At 41.9% G+C, this 19,863-nt stretch overlaps 1 protein-coding gene across 2 annotated transcripts in view; it reads left to right on the plus strand.

Annotated features, from left to right (window-relative positions):
- Nucleotides 1-19,863, plus strand: part of LOC138299906 (membrane cofactor protein-like) — a 637,582-nt gene that overhangs the window by 193,369 nt on the left and 424,350 nt on the right. For both annotated transcript variants that reach the window (XM_069238620.1, XM_069238621.1), the window contains exon 6: nt 12,572-12,645. In XM_069238620.1, coding sequence (XP_069094721.1) covers nt 12,572-12,645 — 74 coding nt within the window. The remainder of the gene's footprint in view (nt 1-12,571; nt 12,646-19,863) is intronic.

Raw genomic sequence — 19,863 nt, forward strand, 5'->3', positions numbered from 1 at the left:
ATGGCAGCTTAATCCACACCCAATAGGGATACTCCTTTGTTATGATCTACCTAGACAACCGTTTTTTCTTTGTCTCCCTCTCAATTGTGTTTCCTTTCCCTTGGTGTTTCATTTTGGCGGTTTCCCACAGGAGGTGCTGCAGGCCTCCATTACATGACCAGCTACAATTACAGTATGGTATTCCTACATCTGGTATCCCCATTGCCGTTGATGTTTGTACTATCTGGTGCCTTACCACAGGAGTTGTACCTTATCTCGTATATAACCCTGAAGGCTTGGTGAATAATAAGTGGAGAGTGGTGTTACCAAATCATAAATTCATAAATTTCTGAGGATACATTCCTCCAGATTTCACCTGGAGGGTTTGTCCCTCTGCTCACCTCTGATAGTACTGATTGCACCATTACTTGCGGTTTTGTACATTCGCTCAAATCACTACTAAACGATCAGTCATAACATGGGCCTTAGTACCTTCCAGTAAGTCTGAAGAAAGAGGGATTTTCTATAGAGACTCTGAACTAGTAGTCCCAAGACTCCTTTCTTCAAATGACTGAATACTTGTCTATGTGATCCTTGGTCTTCTTTTTGAGTAAAATTGTGGTGTGGGGATTTAGAAACGAGTGGGGTTGGTGGAGTCCGAGCCAGTGTGCAGTTTGGACATATATCTGCCCGAGCTCCTTTTTTAATCATTTTTGTTTTGGCCAACACTGATCTACTTTAGTAACACATGGCATGGAATATCCATGATCCATGTGTTATCCAGTTCCTATTTTTGTAATAAGATTATGTGTTTAGGACGGCAGCACCACTGAGTGCGGGAGACTGAGTACAACCCACATCACTTCATAGCTGTCGGCCTAACTCCTAGCTTGCTCGCAGCGCCTCACCCAAACATGTTGGGGTGAAAGGTGATTTGTGGAACCTGAACCTGAAACTCTGACTCCTCAGGGAACTTGGGGAAACAAATCATATGCCTTTCACTGGGTTATGCATGCATGCCAAGACAAGACACAAAAGGTGAACTGGATTTTAATGAGTTTATTGAAGAAGTCACTTTGTAGTGTAAAAAGCATGTGTTGCGATGATAAGGCAGGTGAAACAGAGCACAGTAACCAAACCAACTTTACAACTAGAGTGAAAAAGATAAACAACCCCACCATTTTGTGTGATTCTAGAGAGTCTAGAGAGTCCTACCAAAACCTTATGTCTAAATCTGAGAGTATAGTGGTTGTAACCCTCTGCCTGACCCGACCTAAAGGATTAGCTCCAGCCCCATACACAAATAAAATAGCTGAGGTCTGCCTGTTGTCTGAATGCCAATCCTCTCAGGAAGCTGGTAAGTCAGCACCAGAATCAGCAAAGCTGTCTGTTGTGTGATACACGTCTCAGGATGGTCATGACCAGAATGCCTTCTACCCTCCTTGGTCCTAAGTGTTGTTTATGTAAAGGCGCGTGGATTGTTCTGAGAACAGTTCTGATGTAATGCTATGTCTCAAAGATAGAAACTGGCTCCTAGGCTGGCAATACAAGTTAGCATATCATGTGCCGTACATGGCAGCCTTGGACGAAGGTGCAGGTTACATGTTGTACATCCGTTGGTTAAATGTTCAGCGTGAACCCTGCCTACCTAGAAGAAGCAGTTGATAAAAATATATATAACAAATTGTTAAAAGCAGTTTTGCTAAAAACATGAATAAAAACGTATATATGAATGTAAAAGGCACAAACCATGAAACTAAGCTAAGATAGGGGTGTCCAGCCCAGGTATTAAAAGGTTTTCATGGCACATGTTCCTAATGGAAGGGGGACTTTAAACCACCAGTACAATAGCCACTGCTGTAAATAACTGCATGATTTTAGCACCTGCCATACTACAAAAGCACACAGAGCACCTTCTCCTAAAATCAGGCACAGGCATATATAAACTCATTTAAAAAAAAAATATTTTTAATACAGTGACCCTGTGTTGCCAGACAATATCCCTTCTCCATCAGCACTTCTATATCTGGCTTGAGAACATTAGCTGTCCTACATACATTTTGCTTACAAAATTTTGAGGGTGGGCTTTGGGTCAGCCCACTTAGGGCCTGATTTATATTCTGGCAGACGTCCCGTTGTTCCTCCATCACAATGGAGTAAATTACTTAGTCACCCTGATGAAGGGACCACCTTCCAGATTTACAAATGACTGCCATGCTATCGCTCGTTGATAAAGCATTGCCAGAAACGCCAATACTTTCAACAGTTTGGCACACGGCTCCGTCAACATGACAAGACCTTGCACCAAACTGTTTAGTTTTGTAAAATGGGTTTTCTTTGTGAAAATAAATAAAAAAGTAAACGGCCCCTCGCATTGGGAGACAGAATTCACTCTCCCTCAACGTATACATCAGGCCCTTTGTCATTGTCCTACTTTAGGCGATCCCCCATTCACAGCCATTGACTTTAGACCTTTCTTTAATCATGTCCTGGGTGAACGAAAAGAAGTAATTTTCTCTCACAGTCATGTTATTAGACATTGGGCGCACTAGCCCACCTCCAGGGAATTTCTTCCATTACAGTGTATGTTGTGTGTTATCTTCAAGAGAAACAACTGCTAAGGACTGGTCTGAAAAATGCAGAAGCCATCTTGGTATGAAGACATGCCCCAGTATAAACAAAACATTGTGCATGGTTAAAATAATGCTTAGTTGAAGCATGATTTGGAGTATTATGTACATGTAGCTTAATACTTTTTATGTCTTACGTTCGAAGAATGTTGTTTTGAAGAGGAAGCTATGTAAACATTTAAAAAGTAGAAAACAAAACTATCGATATATGAGATTTGACAAGTAGTATACTGCATTTACATAATTTTGATATTACTTTAAGTAAATCGTTGTTTATTAGTTTACTGGTGTTGCTTTTAATGCTTTTTCTGCGTTTTGGGTAATTTCCATCCTGACTTGTAGCACTTAACTATTTTGGCAGCGCTCATTTTCCACCTGTATAAAATATAGTCATATGACCTTTGTTTGACTTTTGGAGGTAAAGAAGTTGCCTCCTCTCTCTTTGTAGTCATTCATTTTGGTCTATTTTTTGTTCTGGCTTCTTTATTCTTATGTTGCATCTCTAGTGCACCTAATCATACAATGACAGCAATACTGTACTTTCTCTTAGCAGACCGTGAGAGCCTACCTCCAAGATAGGTAGCCTGAAGCTTTGGAAGGCCATCAAGAGCTGAAATCTTGTTAAGATGGGAGAGTGGCTTTTTGGGACCAGGCCATTTCAGAAACACTAGTCTGTAGAGTAAACACATGTCAATGTATTTTGTTTACTAACAGAATATTGTTAGATTCATTGTTAAAAAATATATATATATATATATATATATATATATATATATATATATATATATATATATATATATATATATATAAAGAAAACTTTAATAGTTCAACTTTTGTTAGTAATTCTAGTAGCTCCTGTTGTAGAGATGGACAGCCTGCAGTATTTTAGGATGGGTACAAGATCTGGAAAAAAGGCGGTTGGAAATAATACTGCAAACGTGCCTTAACGCATCAAACTTTAGCTCGTGCAACTTTTGACCATCTTGATAAGATTATGAAGGGGAAGAATCAAATAGAGGCAGCAAATAAGCCCATTGCATTAGTAAAAAAAAGAAAAGTTGTTCAGACATATATACTTTTGGGACATGCTCTTAGCATAAGTAAATAGTTTCTATGTCTTTAGGAAACCATAATCTCCTTCGTGTATTGCGTATTCTAACTAAAGTCTCTGTATATGTGAGATTTTAATTGCAAGTCTCTGTTTATTTTTAATATCATCACAGTGAACAGGATGGTTGCTTGTGCAGAGGGAACCATTACATAGAATCCCTTCATTTATATGAGCTTACCGCAGTTCATGGAAACTTAAGAATTACATAATAGAAACACATGTTAGTGTTGGAGTCTATACTGACACCGCAGTGCTGTGCACACAAAAGAGGGAAGTATTACATGAGCATGTTTCCATTACAAACAGCTCAGTAACACTTCTATGAATCAACATTTTGAACATTTTCTTACTGGAAATCAAACTTGGATCAACAAAATTTTTAGCACTATTGAGTGATTGACATACTTCCATTGGAACCAGATCATCAGAATTATTTCCACACCCATCACGCTCCTGAGGCCCATTTCCAACCTTAACCTCTTTTGCCAGATTCCACCAGTGTCCCCAACTAACTTTAGTGGCATTGCCACAAGTGTTCTCCAGCTTGACAGGACTGCTGAATTTATTCTTTCCTTTCTCGACAGGGATAGAAGATTTTATGCAAACAAAGTCACCAATCTTGACTTGAAATAATTTAGCGCTCTTCCTTTTGTCATACCACATTTTCTGCTGCTCTTGAATGAGCTTCAAATTTCTCTTCACCAGCTCCATCAACCATTCCACATCAGATTCACTTGTGATCCATCTCGACATCTACGTGGGACAGAAACTAGGAGTGGCCTTCCTGTCTCTAAGAAGGTCAAACAGAGAGTTTGGTGATGGAGAGGGAGGTGTGGTCCGATAAAACCATAACATACTGGGCACAGCTTTAACCGCATCAATATTATAACTGAAAATATATACAGTGACTTTAGCCAAGTCATAGTAGAAATAAATATAGTTTATTTCTTAATTAGAGCTACTCTGTAGTGGAGGGTGGACGTGCAGGAGCACCTCCACTGCCAACCACTGTTTAGCTGTCTGTACACATTTATAAACATTCTAAGACCAATTACATCACAAGGTTCCTAACTAGAATCTCCACTAAAGCATGTTCTAGAAAACAAGTGCAAGCATCCTATACATAGCAAGTATTTCACATCTTCCCTTCTCCCAGTACAACACAAATAACAAAACAAGACCCCAGGAACACACAGACACAACCACACACCACAAACATATAAACCTAAAAAAAAAAGTACATAAACACATTTAAAAGGTGTGAAACCTGCTTGGCTTAACAATTAGAAACCAGTTGGTAGTAGCCGCATGTGTATTGCACGTTCTATGCAAAGGTACAGTTAAGGGCAAGTATGACTGATAACAAAAGTTTAGGGTTGGTGCTTGTACTGTATCATGCACCAACCCTAAATAGGTAACAGTGGGCCAAGGTCCACTGTGCAAATTAAACTAAGATTAAGATACCACAGCACACGGATGTAGGTGTCCAAAAGTAAACATGACAGTACTTCGCTTAAAATTCGGTAAACCTTAGTTCCAAAACAATACGTTTATTGAATCGTAGAAAACTCTGTACATTCCAGTACACGTCACATCACTGTAAAAGCCAGCCAACATGTGTTTTCATCACGGAATGTGCCTTTTTCAAGGCTATAAGCTTCAGAATTTCAGTATAGCCAATATACTAGTGCAATACCATATTTTAGAGAAGTGATATACATAGGAATAAGTGTGAGTACTACTGATTCAGAGAGTGATGATAAAAGGGGTGAAGTGTTCCATAATAGGAAGAAGGGAGAAGACCCATACGAATCGTGTGTAAAAGACAGAAAGAATACCATACGTAAGTAGAGAATACAAACCAAGTAACACCATAGCCCTTGATAGAAATGCTTTTGTACGTACAGGAGTGTCCAAAAAGTGTGAAAACCCAAGACGGAGCCATATGTACAGAACATGAATGAAATAACTCACCTAATGTATACACATCGAGTAACTGATCTGAGCATAGGAATGGAAGTCCTCAAGTAAAGGATAATCTAGCAAAATAATTTAAACAGTATATTATTTTACAGTAGATAACCCAGAATGGTCATACCGTAATCAAGATATTAGAAGGGACTAACCTAAGAAAGCTTTAGAGAGGTAGATCATGTAGTACAGTAGTTACAAATAGTGGTTCCTACAGTAGGGATGAAGAGGTTGTGCAATTGATTCAAAATTATAAACTGGATTAGTAAAAAGTAAGAAATGCGTTGAAGCATATGAAAACATTGTTATCTGCAGTAAAAACACAATATTTACGTATTAAGACAATGTAAAGGTCACTACTGAAGTGAACATGTTTTCAAGTTTTGATTAAACTATAGTACCAGAGGACTTGGAGACTGATACTAAAAGTTGTAGCATGTGGTATAATTGATATGGTTCTCAGGATTATGAACAGCGATACCTCACCCCACTTCGTGTATGCCATCAGCCGGTTTCTGGCAAATGATTGGTTTAGCCATACAAAGTTCCTGCAACTGAATGCCCCTGATTAATGGGATTGATTGGAATGATTGACGTCCTCGTATATCTGGGGTTGGATCAAAAAACCTGTTATGGTTTTGGTGGGCCTATAGTTGGGACAGTTTTGGTCTTTTTGTACGCTAGTACTTGTTTTTTTGTTGTTGTATATTCCTTTGTGTTATGTTGATAATTTAATGTTAGTTGCTCAAGAGTTTTATATCTTATTTCATTATTGTTAAGATTATTGATGGGACTCCCCTGCACAATGTTTGGTTACAGTGTCAGAAACAGTAATGCCATGTATTAGTGTAAGGTAAGTGAACAACTATCTTGCTAAGAAACACATTATTCTTAGAAGCTCAAACGGCTGCCAAAAACACCAACAAATGTAAATGTCAGAACACCAAGGAGTCACATATAGTAATACATCACATAACTAACAATGAAAAACAGACTATTCAAAGCAAAAGATTTGGTCATATTGTTGATGACACTGTTTTGATGGGCCAATTGAAATCAAATAGATATACTTCCTGCTGAGTAGTCCAAATGTGTTCAAGAAAGGAAGAAGAAAAAATAAATAAATGTCAACTTGGAACACTGAACTAGTTAACACAGATTTTTTTGTAGCTGAAACGGCTGCAGCAAACACCTCCAGTGTAAAAAATTAGAATGCCGAGGAGTCAGCATAGTCATGTATCCCAGTTCTAGAAATAAAAAACAGACTATTTAAGGCAAAAGGTCCAACCATATTTTTAATGTAACTGTTTTAAAAGGCTGATTAATTTCCAATAGATATACTTACTGCTAAATAGTCCAAATGCATTTATGAAAGGAAGATAAAGAAATTGTAAACTTTGAAAAACATCCCACGGAGCTTAGGAATATGATAGTACAGATACATACAGTAGAGAAGAAGAAAGAGATTATAAGCATAGTAAAGGGAAACAGTAATCGAACAATATAAAGCTAACTAATGTAAATAATGGAACACATTATGGTGTGTCACACAACTGAAGTATGAATATATACATATGTACAACCATGCCACAAGTAAATAATGTATTGTTACATGCCACACTTAATCTATCTTCCAATGTTATAACCTTTAACCCACCATTGGCACCAAAGTCCTCAACGTTGAAGACGCCAGCGATGCAGAAAGTACTCACAGCAGCAGCCTATTCTCCAGTGCTTGCAGGAGGATTTGGGTGCTTGCTAAAAGCAGTTCTTAATTTACCCACAAACTGGGAAAATCTCCACCAAGCTCCCACCAAAGCCTTAGGAGATGCTTACAAGGAAGGAGTAGTTGTCCTTTGAGGAACAAATTGCCTTCGAACCCATACCTTCCCCAAGGCACATAAGACATAAGGACAGGGGCACTAGCCTTCTCCCTTCTCACCCTCCTCCTCATTCTCTTCCATCTCCCCTTCCTTCCTAATCACTGCCACTATCACACATGCCACCTCCTCCATCTTCATGAGAGGGGTCTCAGCACTTTTCCTATGGCGTGGGCAGCCCATTGTATCCAGAGGAGCCCCATAATGTCCCTATGATCCTGAGCCCAGTGACAATCCAAGGGGCATCTATGATAATGATGCCCATGTGATACTGTCCCTGATCTGTACCTTGCAGAACCTCCCCACCAGATGACTCCACCATGTGCCATGAGGTTATACAAATGGCAGCTACCTTCTATAAAGTAGATATGCACGTCATCCACTAAGACAATATATTTTTGATTGAAACACTTTCAAATGCCCAGCACACACCCTCCAGCTCTTCCCCATGCAGAAGGAAATGCTCAGGACAGATCTTGAGACCTTTAAAGAGCAAGTCAAGCCTAGGGTCATCACACTGAGGATCGTCAAAAAATACAAATCCTCACCCTAAGACCTGTCTTATATCTGCTGCCATGTTCTACCAGACTCTCTAAGGGCCACATGGAGCCAAAATGCTCCAATGCCTAGGATACATCACCCCACCTACTGCCAAGGAGAGTAAAAAGATTGATGAAGCAGGCAAGAGGGTAGCAGTACAGTCAGTCACATACTGATGGATTGATAATTCTGTTAGGCTACTCTCCTGATATATTGGAGAGAGTCCTCCAGCACTTCTGTGAGCAATACATGAGCTGGTTACTAAAGGCAAAACCATCTCAGATGCCACCATCCGCTGCACTCTTGATGGAGCAGACACTGCAGTGTCTCTAGATTTAAGTCAGAAGTAGAACACAATCTTCTGAACCTGCCTTTCAGTGAACAGCTGTTCGGACTGCAGGTAGACAAGATGCTTGAAAAGTTGAAAAAACATAGTGATACATACGGATACAGCCAGGGTAATGGGTGTCCTTCAGACCTCAACTCTTGAGAGGGTCCTATTGTAGGTCATAATATAGGGGGGCAGTAAAACCACTTCCCCAGACACCCACCTCCTACCAGAGGCAGAAACAACAATACCACCTGCAGTCATTACAGGGGAAGACTACTGGGATTTCTCAGCACTGGAAGATACAGAGGTAGCGAAACCAGAGGGGAGGGCGAAAGGAGGCTCGGTCAAAGCAGCCATCTTCTCCAAGCAGTGACTTCTTGCGCTCCCACTCCCCCCTCAATCACACTACACTTGTCAGGGGACGACTACAGGGGTTTTTCAGCACTGGGAAGAGTAACCTCTGACCACTGGGCCCTCTCCATCATGCAACCTGAGACCCCCTCAACAAGTACATCCTCTCAGAACATTTCCTTATGGTTACTCTACAGGATGTCATCCTTCTGCTGCAGCAAGGTGGCTTCATGATGGCCATCGATCTGAAGAACACATACTGTCACATGCCTATCCATCCCACTCATTGTCTCTTCCTGTGTTTTGTGGCAAGTGGTCAGCATTATCAATTTAAAGTATTGCCATTCGGGGCGACCACTGCCCCAGAGTATTCACAAAATGCCTCACTGCCATAGCTGCCGACCCCAGAAGGGGCAGTATTCAAATATTCCCTTATTTGGTTAATTGTCTGTTTAAGAGTGCAAGCAAACAGCAGTGCCTCTCTCAAACCTAGATCACTATCTTGCTTCTCCACATTCTGGGTTTCATGATAAATATCGTGAAGTGTCACCTTCCGCCCTTTTACATTCACCCCTTTTTGGGAGCGTTACTTAGTACAGTCAGTGGCAAGGCGTACCACAGTCTGGCAAGAGTACAAACATCCCAGCAGTTGCTGCCACTTTTTCAGCCAAATTGTCGATTGGCTGTCAAAACAGTTATGAACTCTCTTGGAATAATGGGCTCATGCATACCATAGGTCCCCAAGTTAGGCTTCCCATGCATCCACTCCAACAATGCCTGTCAACACAATATTAACAAGTGGAGGGTGACTGGGTGTATTTAGTGTTAAAACGAGCCAGCAATCATTGCTCTTTTCAGTGGTGGAACAGTAACATTCTGTTGCAGGGCCAGCCCTTTATAGATCATGTTCTGCAGGTGTCCATCACTGTGGACACCTCCCACTCGGGGTGAGCAGTGCATCTGCTTGCTGCAACAAAGGGGAACCCACTTCAATTAACTCGAGCTTCTGGCCACCCAGCAAGCTCTCAGTGCCTTTTTTCATCAGTTTCAACTAAAACTAGCGCTCATAATAACGAACAATATGACTACTATGTATTACCTCCAAAAGCAAGTTGGAACACACTCACCACAGATGTCGGTGTCAGCACAAAACATTTGGCATTGGACACTACACCACCGCATACCTGTTGGCAGAGTACCTTCCAAAAGTGGACAACAATTTGCAAACCTCATCAGCAGGATGCAGCAACAAGTCCACAGGAGGGTGCTCCACCCACAGGTCCTACTCCTGTATTTCTGGAATTGGTTTTTTTCCAGAGATCGACCTCTTAGCCAAAACCCAAAGTGCAAAATGCCAAAGCTTTACCTATAGGTTCCCCCATCTATGATCCATGCTGAATGCTCTGTAGGGTGAACTGGTTAGGGATATTTGCCTAGCTTTTCCTTCTCTCCCTCTCATTTCGTGTGTGGTCTCGAAGTTTCGACAAACATCCCTCACTCTTGTCCTGATGGTTCCCATGTGGGGCAGACAACCATGGCTCTCGACCCTTCTGGAAATGTCAGTGGTTCCCCACATGAAGCTCCCTAGTAGGCCAGAACTCCTCACTCAGAACCAAGGCACAACCAGGCATCACAACCCCAGGCAACTCAATGTAGCATTCTGGCTCCTGAGGTCCTAGAGTTTGGCTATCTTAAACTCCCTCAAGAATGATTTCTAGCCTCAAGGGAGTACCCAGCCTCACTACGCTGCCTGCTAAGCTGCCAAGTGGAGATATTTACCCACTAATACATTCCTAAGCACATAGAGCCACTTAAACCTGCAATTCAGGAAATTGTTTGCTACCTCCTTCATCTACTGAACTCAGGCCTTTACTTAGCTGCTATCCGGGAACACTCTTCTTTATACAGAATCCCCGTCATCAAGGCCTTTATGGAAGGACTCAAATGGGTTATTCCATCCAATTCCCTCCTCCCCTGTCTGGAACCTAAATGTTGTCCTTACCAGACTCATTGGCCCTCCATTTGAACCTCTGCATTTAAGCCCGTTACAAATTCTTTCCTGGAAGGTTGCTTTCCTTGTCATTATCACATCTTTAAGGCATGTTAGTGAATTACAGGCCTTCACACTATAATGCCTTCCTAAGATGGTATCCCCATTCCTTCTCAATCAAACCATTGAGTTCCTGGCCTTCTTTCCACAGCCAGACTCTGTAGTTTGATGTGGACCGTGCCCTCATGTTTTACTTTGATAGGGCCGAGCCCTTTTGCAAAATCAACAACTGTTTGTTGGTTTCACCAACCCACACAAAAGATACACTCTTTTTAAGGTGGGCATAGCTAGTTGGATTGTCAAATGTATTTAAACCTGCTAAATGAAGTGTAGAAGGAATTTGCCTGTCCCGTCCATACCTCATTCCACTCCCAAAAATGGAGCCACTATGGCTCTCCTTCAAAACATAGCCATAGCTCACATATGTAAAGCGGGTACGTGGACCAGTCCACACCACATTCACCAAACACTACTGTGTGGATGTCCTAACATGCCAATAAGCAAGATTGGGCCAAGCTGTCCTAAAAACTTTGTTTCAGTCCTCTGCAGCATCCTCCGGCTAGCCACAGTGTAGGGGTTTTCTGTTTTACAGTCTATGCCGAGCATGAGGCTCTTCAGACACACATGCTATGAACGAAATATGTTACTTGCCTTGTAAGTATCTGTTCGTAGCGTATAGTGCTTAAGATGCTCATATGTCCAGTCACCTCACCTGAAGCCTTTGGTTTTAGCAGATGTATATTTATTTTACTTAAACTCGTTATATATACCTTCTTGCATGGCCAGCCCACTTTCTTATTCTAATGCGAACACTTCATGCTCACCTGCGGTGGGGCAAACAGTTTAACAGTGGAGCCGAAACCCATATGCATTAACAACTAAAAGAGGAGTCGTAATACCCTGTGATGTGAAAGACTTCCTCAAAGCAAAACAAGTTGAAAACATCCAAGCCCAACTCTAGATGGCTGGATTATGCAGGGCATGTGAATCTACCACTCTATATGCTACACATAGATGCTTACCAGGAAAGCAAGTAACATATTCCTTCCACACTAATGGAAAATGAGAAATTTGGACTGTATTAGCCAGTCCAAATTTCTCCTAAGCAGTGTTATATGCCTGTTTAAATATATCCCATCACTTGCTCTTTACTACTTTTTCTAAAACATTTGTTCAAACATTTGGGTATATTTTTTCACTTTCGAACACTGTGCTTAAATTCATGTTTGTTTACATTTTCACTCAATTTAAAGAAAAAGTATGACTCTTTAATGACATTTTGTGCCTTAGTTGGTCCTCTGCCTACTTGATCTTGTTCATAGAAAACCTTATAATTGCTACATAGCAGGACGTTCTGTGAAAAGTGAACTAAGAGAACCACTGTGATCGTAAAAGATATTTTATAAATAGCAAAAAGCTACCTACAAAATTGTAATGTGAGAGTTAGATTAAGCTAGGAACACTTACTTTACTTTGTCACCTTTCCTAGTTACACCTGTAACTCCTTAACTGAGATGTTACTCAACGTACATGTGTTGCTTGCATGGAAATGACCCCCTTGATTGTACCAATATTATTATAAATACACTTATACCCTATTTCTCGTACTCCCCATCCATAAAATGTTTTAATCAGTCTGTTAGTTGGCTATAAAAGTACAATAAATAAAATGTTTCTCTTTTATTCTTTTGGGTTGATCATAACAGTATTTATTTTTTGTGTGTCCAGGTTCAAAATAATTGGACGAGCTAAGCGAACGTGCATGGCAACTGGGTGGAGCAATGCTGTTCCCAGTTGTGAAGGTACGTAGGTACTGCAGAAATTGTAGTAAATATCCAGAATATGTGTTTTGTTCACTGGATTAGCAATAAGTACCATGTACATATCAAACATTCCGCATAGAAATTTATGTACCAAGGTTGTAAATAGCAGAATAATGCATAACACGATATCCAACTTAGGATATGAATCACTCACACACAGGGGATCCCAATGTGAAGTAGATCACCCATCATTAATTTCCTGAGGGTGCAGTGCACAATTAACAGATTTTGGTCTGCTTTCCCTGAAAAAGAAGTAGTTGAAAAGTAGTTAAAAAGTCAAATATATTGTTTTACTTTCATTTCAGAGCATACCTTATACAATTGTTGTCATATTTTGCACACCAGCCAATTAGACTCATTAAAAAAATTAATCCACAATGTTGTTGTACTTTAAAACAGAAAAGGGCGTTTGGCATAACTGCAGATATGTCAGAGCTACACACTTTATTTAACCCTAAGCTTCCCTTGTGTGGTCTATCCGGGAAATAACATGAGCCCCACCCTCTTTAATACAGTCTAAAGTCTGTGCCACGAATGGAGGCTCATTATATTATCAAGACAAAAACATGTTTATAATACTAATGACGCCATGGTCCATGAGGGTCTTGAATGTTGAAACTGAGGCATAGCCTGCAGCAACTAGGATGTTTTCAGCTCAGACAGCCTTGGAGGCCTTTGTGCCTCGGAATGAGTGGGATCCAAAACCCCAGAGTACACACTAACTCACACATTACTCTCCAGACTGACCAAGTTAGGCTACTAGACAAGACTTGGCAAAAATTGCTTCTGAAGGATTTCTGGACCTTGCCAGCATCTAGGTGAACTATTGTCCTGTCACATAGGATTGCATGTAGCTTTGCAAAAAAACGAAGAGGGTAAGGTTTTTAGTACCCTAACTGATGTTGAAATAATCCTCCTTGTGTTAAAAGGACCAGCCTGAATCATAGTCTGACATCTGAAAGCCTCTGTAATAAAAAGAGGCACCACAGCATTTCCAGCTGCCTTGACAGAATATTTAAGGAAAGGTCCAAGTTATCGGACAAGAGCTAAATAGCTACAAGTTATTGACAGAATCCCAAAGGTGAGAATAGATGGGCTCTGGCAGCCTCTTGAACTGCACCCTGGTCATGAGCCCGCAGACGAGCTAATTTTTTCCAATACACAGCACATCAGCGAAGCGTGCAAGTCTTTGATGCCAAATGTGGCAACTTTTCAACAGACAGGGAATGGAATAAACTGCCTGGAAGTCATATTTGTTTAGTTCACAATTAAGAGATGTAGCCTGCACTGATGTTACTCCAAACTCACGTTTTATGTCTCCTTTTTAGTTTCCCTTCAGCCATTTCTCATGTTTTAATCCATGGTTTAGTCAGAAGAGGAGATGGGTGAATATTAAAAATAAATAGAAAAGCAGCATAGGAAACCTGTACTTCCAGAAAACATTCACATCCATTGCATTGGGATCTATAATCTAGCTGTCAAATCATCAGTTGTGTATTTATTCAAGAGACGGAAAATTCTGTCAACCATGGTCTCCAGAAAACGTCAAAACCCTGCCTGGTGACTGATAAAACACCTACTGTTTTAAATCACTAAAGTGATCAGCATTCATCCCCTGGGATGTTGAATATGCTTGGGAATTGTATCCCGACCCGCACGATTTGAAAATCCATGGGAACAGATCGTGGGAAAGCTCAGCAAACAATTTTGGGGTTGTGCCCCAAGTGGAGGATGCTCTGTCAATCCGAATAGCCTTGACTGTCTAACTGTCTTTGGCTATGCTCTTGTGCACAAAAGATCACCCTTCGCCAGCCAGGTTAGCTTGAATCTGGTGGCATAGTAAGCACAGGCCACACGTCTGGGCATACCCTTCCCACTTGGGGCTACAAATGCAAAAACAACAGATGATGGACCGAGGCTTCGGTGCCGGGGACCATTCCGAGGAGCATGGGTGTAATAGTTCCTCTGAGTCCAACATGTCAGAGGCCAGACCGTATGCGGTGGTTGGGCCTCAGATTCAACGTTGGTGGGCATGGGATCAGGGGAAAGATGCCAGGGTCTGCTTGACTCCCCGTCTCCGTTGGCGGTTTTGGGGGAATCATCCCCTAGGTCTGGGGTAGGAGAAGCGACCGGGTAACCTCCTTAAGTGCCAGGGATCTGGGAATCCAGAGGGGAAGGATGGTCATCCACAAATGCCTTTTTAAGGCGTGCAAAGGCATCTTGGTCAACTTCCTGGTTCCTGGCCAGACGTCAAAGGTCAATGACCCAGAAGTGTCTTCCCTCGCTTCGAGGGTTTTTTAGCATTGAACCTGAAGCTGGAGTATTTTCTTCTCCAGGGGCGCCACGGCATGGGAAACAGCTTTGAAAATGGAAACATCCATAATGTGGCAAAAAGTTTTGTTAATGGGGAGCTTAGTAACATTTTCCTCCTCCATGTATTCTCCCAAATCATCCTTTGCCAGGATGCTCAGATTAAAGTAACAATGCAAATTATAGTGACAATGCAAATCTAGGCAAATGCAAGGAAAACGTTGGAAAAAGGAAGGGAAGGTAAGGGAAATATATGTACTTGTGGGGGTAAAAAGCCCTGTGAGTTTGCACAATCCCTGCAGAGATCAGTCAAGGCCCACAGAGAACTGGGGGCGGTACTCCCTTGGTGCTTTGGGAACCGTTTACCTCGCCTGTACCGTGTCTCAAAGGAAGCCTCACAAGAGGCTGATCATTGCTGCTCCGGTGTAAAGCTCCAGGTGGCGGCTCTTGAGACTGTCAATCGACAGCCCTCGAGTGTGGAGATGTGGCCGTACGAGATTCACTTGTCAAGCATAACGAGTGAAATGGCGTACTGGCCACCTGGTGGGTAGGATTCGCAGCACTCATTTAATGGAATGCGTGGGTCCCCTAGCGGTTGGAAGACCAAACTGCGCAGAGAGCCTGCAATATTAGAAGGAGGGGGCGAAGGAGCGAGAATGTTCCTGTGGCTGCATTGAAATATAAAACACACAACAAACATAACGAGCACACACACTATCAAAGTAGGTTAATAAGCGCAGAGCCAGACCTTCAATAATAGGCAAAACAACCCTTTTTAACACCTATGAGAGGAAAGAATGAAAATACTCATTTCAAGCTGCTGGAGCAGCGAAGAAACAGGCGGATAGAACGTCTACAGGGAATATGAAAGGACATTGGAGACCCTGATTGAACTAAATGTTTCTTGTATTCTTTCTCATTGATTCATGGGAAATGTAGTCAAAATGTTAAATGTTATTAAAAATGTAATAGCTGCTGGACTAATAAACAAAGAAAGTAAAGCCTAATCCACGCCTCCTGGTCCTGACATAGGAATTGACTTTTTAGGAGTAGCTCTCTTTGGAGCCCTCTCCAGCCTCCAAGCCCAAGAGACAAAAAGACAGGGGCACCAGTCCTCTACTCTATGTTCCTCCTCCACCTCCTTATTATAGTCCTCACCAGACTCATGTGACCTCCCTTTGAGCCCTTCCACTCTTGTTCCCTCCAGTAACTTTCCTGTAAGGTAGTTTTCTTGTGGCCATATCATCTCTTAGACATATTGGTGAGTTGCAAACCCTCACAATACAAGCTCATTTCTTTCTGGCTCACAAACATAGAGTAGTGCCTAGAACTAACCTAGAATTCCTCCCCATATTCATTTCCCCTTTTCACCTAAATAGAACTGTATTTTTCCCTCAACCCGACTCTGTGGCAAAGAATGCCCTTCACACCCTGGACGTCAATCAGGTTCTCATGTACTACATTGGCAAGACAAAGCATTTACACAAATCAAACAAATTGTTCATAGCATCAGTAAAATCGCACAAGGGCCAACTTAGCTCCGAAGGAGGTATTGCCAGATGGCTAATCGAATGTATCCAGACTTGCTATCTTAAAGTGAAAAGAGCCCTCCCTGTCACACCCGGGGCATACTCTACATGTCAAAAAGCAGCAATTGTGGCCTTTTGTAGGGAACATCCAGCTAGTTGACATGTGTAAGGAATCTACTGGGTAAACCTCACACACCTTTACTAAACATTATTGTGTGGAGATCCTAGCCAGGCAACAAGCAGTGGTTGGCCAAACATTCCTCAGGACTCTGTATCAGACATCTGCATTAATCACGCACTAACCATCGCTTGTAGCAGGGTAGTGCTTTGCAGTCCATGCAGAGTATATGGATTTACAGCAACATATGCTATGAACAGAAAATGTTACTTACCCTGTAAGCATCTGTTCATAGCATGTAGTGCTGTAGATTCACATGTACCTTCCCTCCTCCTCGGAAGTGTGTGGCTCTGATCACAGCATCTACCCTCCTGAAGAGAGTGGCTTCGATCATTGTAGTCTTATTTTTTCCTATTTAACTTCCTTCACCACTGCACGTTAGGCATATTTTCTTTATCTACCACAGCATACTACGGTCACCCACTGTGTGAAAAACTATCTAACGTGGAGTCTGTGCCTATGTACATTGCCAACTAATGGAGGTGTCAGAGAGCATCTGGTGACTCAAAAGACTTCCTTAGAACAAAACCAACTTGCAAACGTCTGACCCCAACACTAGATGGCAGGAGTATGCAGAGCATGGGAATCTACAGCACTACCCACTACGAACAGATGCTTACAGTTTAAATAATATTTTCTTTATATAGTGCTTACTAACCCTAAGTGTTGAAGCGATTTAAGCCGAGCAGTATGCTGCTCTGGAACCCAAGGTTAGTAATTATTGGTTACTGTTGAGTTTTAGGATTAGTCTTGTGAAGAAGCAAATTGCATATTGACACCATCCTATCAGCAAGTGAATATTAAAATCTTTTCCCTTCAAGAAAGCCTCCTCAGCTAAATCAAATACTGTGGCTAATATTCCAAGTATGTCTAGTACTTTATCCAGACGTTTTTCCAGTGATCTCTCTAATCCTTTCCTTGGATCTCTCCCCATTTTAAAAAGATAAGTCATTAACTGCGGATCCAAATTAGTTGTAATAGTCATCTTCTCATCTATCACATGCGTGAACATTCTGTCCCCATAATACTCCTTTCTTCTTTCTCTACAGACTTTATTATCCACTGCTTTATATATTCTGCCACATGATCAATGGTCATCTATCTTTACCTCTTGAGTGTTTTATATAAGTTGGGGCAAATCATTTTCACTCAATGGATCCAGCACTGACGTTTTCTCCTTAGACATATACTTTTTTCCCCTCACCAAAGTACTCTTCTGTACAGTCCCTATAATTTAAATCTAGGATATACTCATCCAAATTAGCCTCATCACTTGTCTGTTCTAAATCATCGTAATGATTTTCCTAATTTGCAGTGTTAAATTACCCCACATGGACACCATTTCTGTCAGAGCTGCTTAGGACTCCCTTCTTACTGGATGCACCTTTCATATGCTTCCTCCCTTTCCTGCCTTTCCCTCCTGGCCCTCTTTTAACTCTCCTCTTTTGAGGATGAAAAATACTCTGTCATCCAAATTAATTAAGCCTCTCTTACTATTAAGAACCTCCTTCACTCTCTCTAGAACCACAGGTTGCCGTTCTTGAGAAATTATTTTTCTTATAATGTTCTCCTGACTATTTTCCCCTAGACTCCTGTTCTGCCATTTCCAGAATCAAATTTAGTTTTTATGTATTTTCCTCCAGGCATATATTGGATTCAAGACTCTCTAGCACTTAACTGTCACCCGTTGCAAAAAAACGCATTTCTTTAACTTCTGATCATCAGTAATGCTATGTGTTGCTAAGCAACATACCTCACATGCCCAGTGCCTTTTGGAAAGAAGCCTGTTTGTCTAAAGTAAGCCCTTTTTGCCTCATGCAATAATATGCTTTGACGTATGATGTCATACATGCAAAGTGTCCTTACTTAACATGGCTGCCTATGTGCACTGCAGCTGAAGCCAATCTGCCCTCACTACTGCAATAATGACCTGCAATTCGCAAGAAGGAACCAGTTAAAAATCTCCTCTCTTTAAAAGTTGAGACCTTACCTGCAGTTCACTGTATAACACAAGCATTTTCAGTTTGCTGTTCTTCCATTTGGCCTTACCAACGCCTCTCGGGTGTTTCTTGAAAATGATGGCAGTGTCTGCAGCACATCTTTGAATGTCAGGGGTCCTTGTCTTCCTCTACACTACCTGTTGAAAGTGGGCTCGCCCCAGGCTGTCGTCACCCACCTCCAGACTACGGTGAACTGCCTAACATCGTTGACACCTAACGTCTTAGCAGATGCTCCCCTTTATCAGCGCCATTGTGGACACGCAGTTCGGTGCCTATCTCCGAGGCTAATGTTTCAATCTCTGTCCTGGATCTTAGTAAGGATAACTCTGAGGCGGCTGGGACTGATAGCCTCCTACATCCTGCTGGTCAAGCACTTCAGATGGCTCATGCAGTCTCTGCAGTGGGGATTTGAAGTCCCAGTGGGCACAGCACCAGAAGGATCTTTCCCATTTGGTCCAGATTGTGGAGAATACTGTGAAAGATCTGCAGTGGTGGCTGCAGGAACATGATTGGATCAGCAACAGATCCCTCTCCTTAACCCACCCAGTGCTCACAATGGTGACCGATGCATAGCTTCTGGATTGGGGAGGCCATCAGGGATAAGGGAGATCAGAGGCTTCTGGTCTCCTGTGGAATCCTTGCTCATACTGACCTTCAAGAGCTGAGAGCCAATCTTTTCGCACTGAAAGACTTCCTGCCGTCCGTCAAAGAGAAGCTGGTGTAAGTGCTTAAGGACAACACCATTATCGTGGTGCTGCAACAATCAGGGCAGAGTGGGGCCATAGAACCTGTGCGAGGAGGCTTTGCATCTCTGGATGTGGCTAGGTGACCAAGAAAGTTTTCAGTGACACACCGTCTGGCAGGCTCCCTGAATGCCAGACTGGGCGAACTAAGTTGTTGATGCTTTACTGATCATGAATGGCAGTTACATATGGAGGTGGCTCAGGGTCTTTTCCATGAATTGGGAGAGCCTAAGATTGATCTTCTTGCCACTGCTGAGAATGTACAATATCCGCTCCTTTTCATGGTAGCATTCCCAAGGTGGCTCTTGCTCTGAGACTCTTTCAACGTATAGTTAACTCAGAACTCCTCTGTGCCTTCCCGTTGATACCTCACCTGCCCTGAGTTCTGGAGAAGATCAAGACCAACCGAGCCCAAGTCATCCTAGTGGCCTCGAATT

This window comes from Pleurodeles waltl, chromosome 6 (genome assembly GCF_031143425.1).
Source record: "Pleurodeles waltl isolate 20211129_DDA chromosome 6, aPleWal1.hap1.20221129, whole genome shotgun sequence".
NCBI lineage: Eukaryota > Metazoa > Chordata > Amphibia > Caudata > Salamandridae > Pleurodeles > Pleurodeles waltl.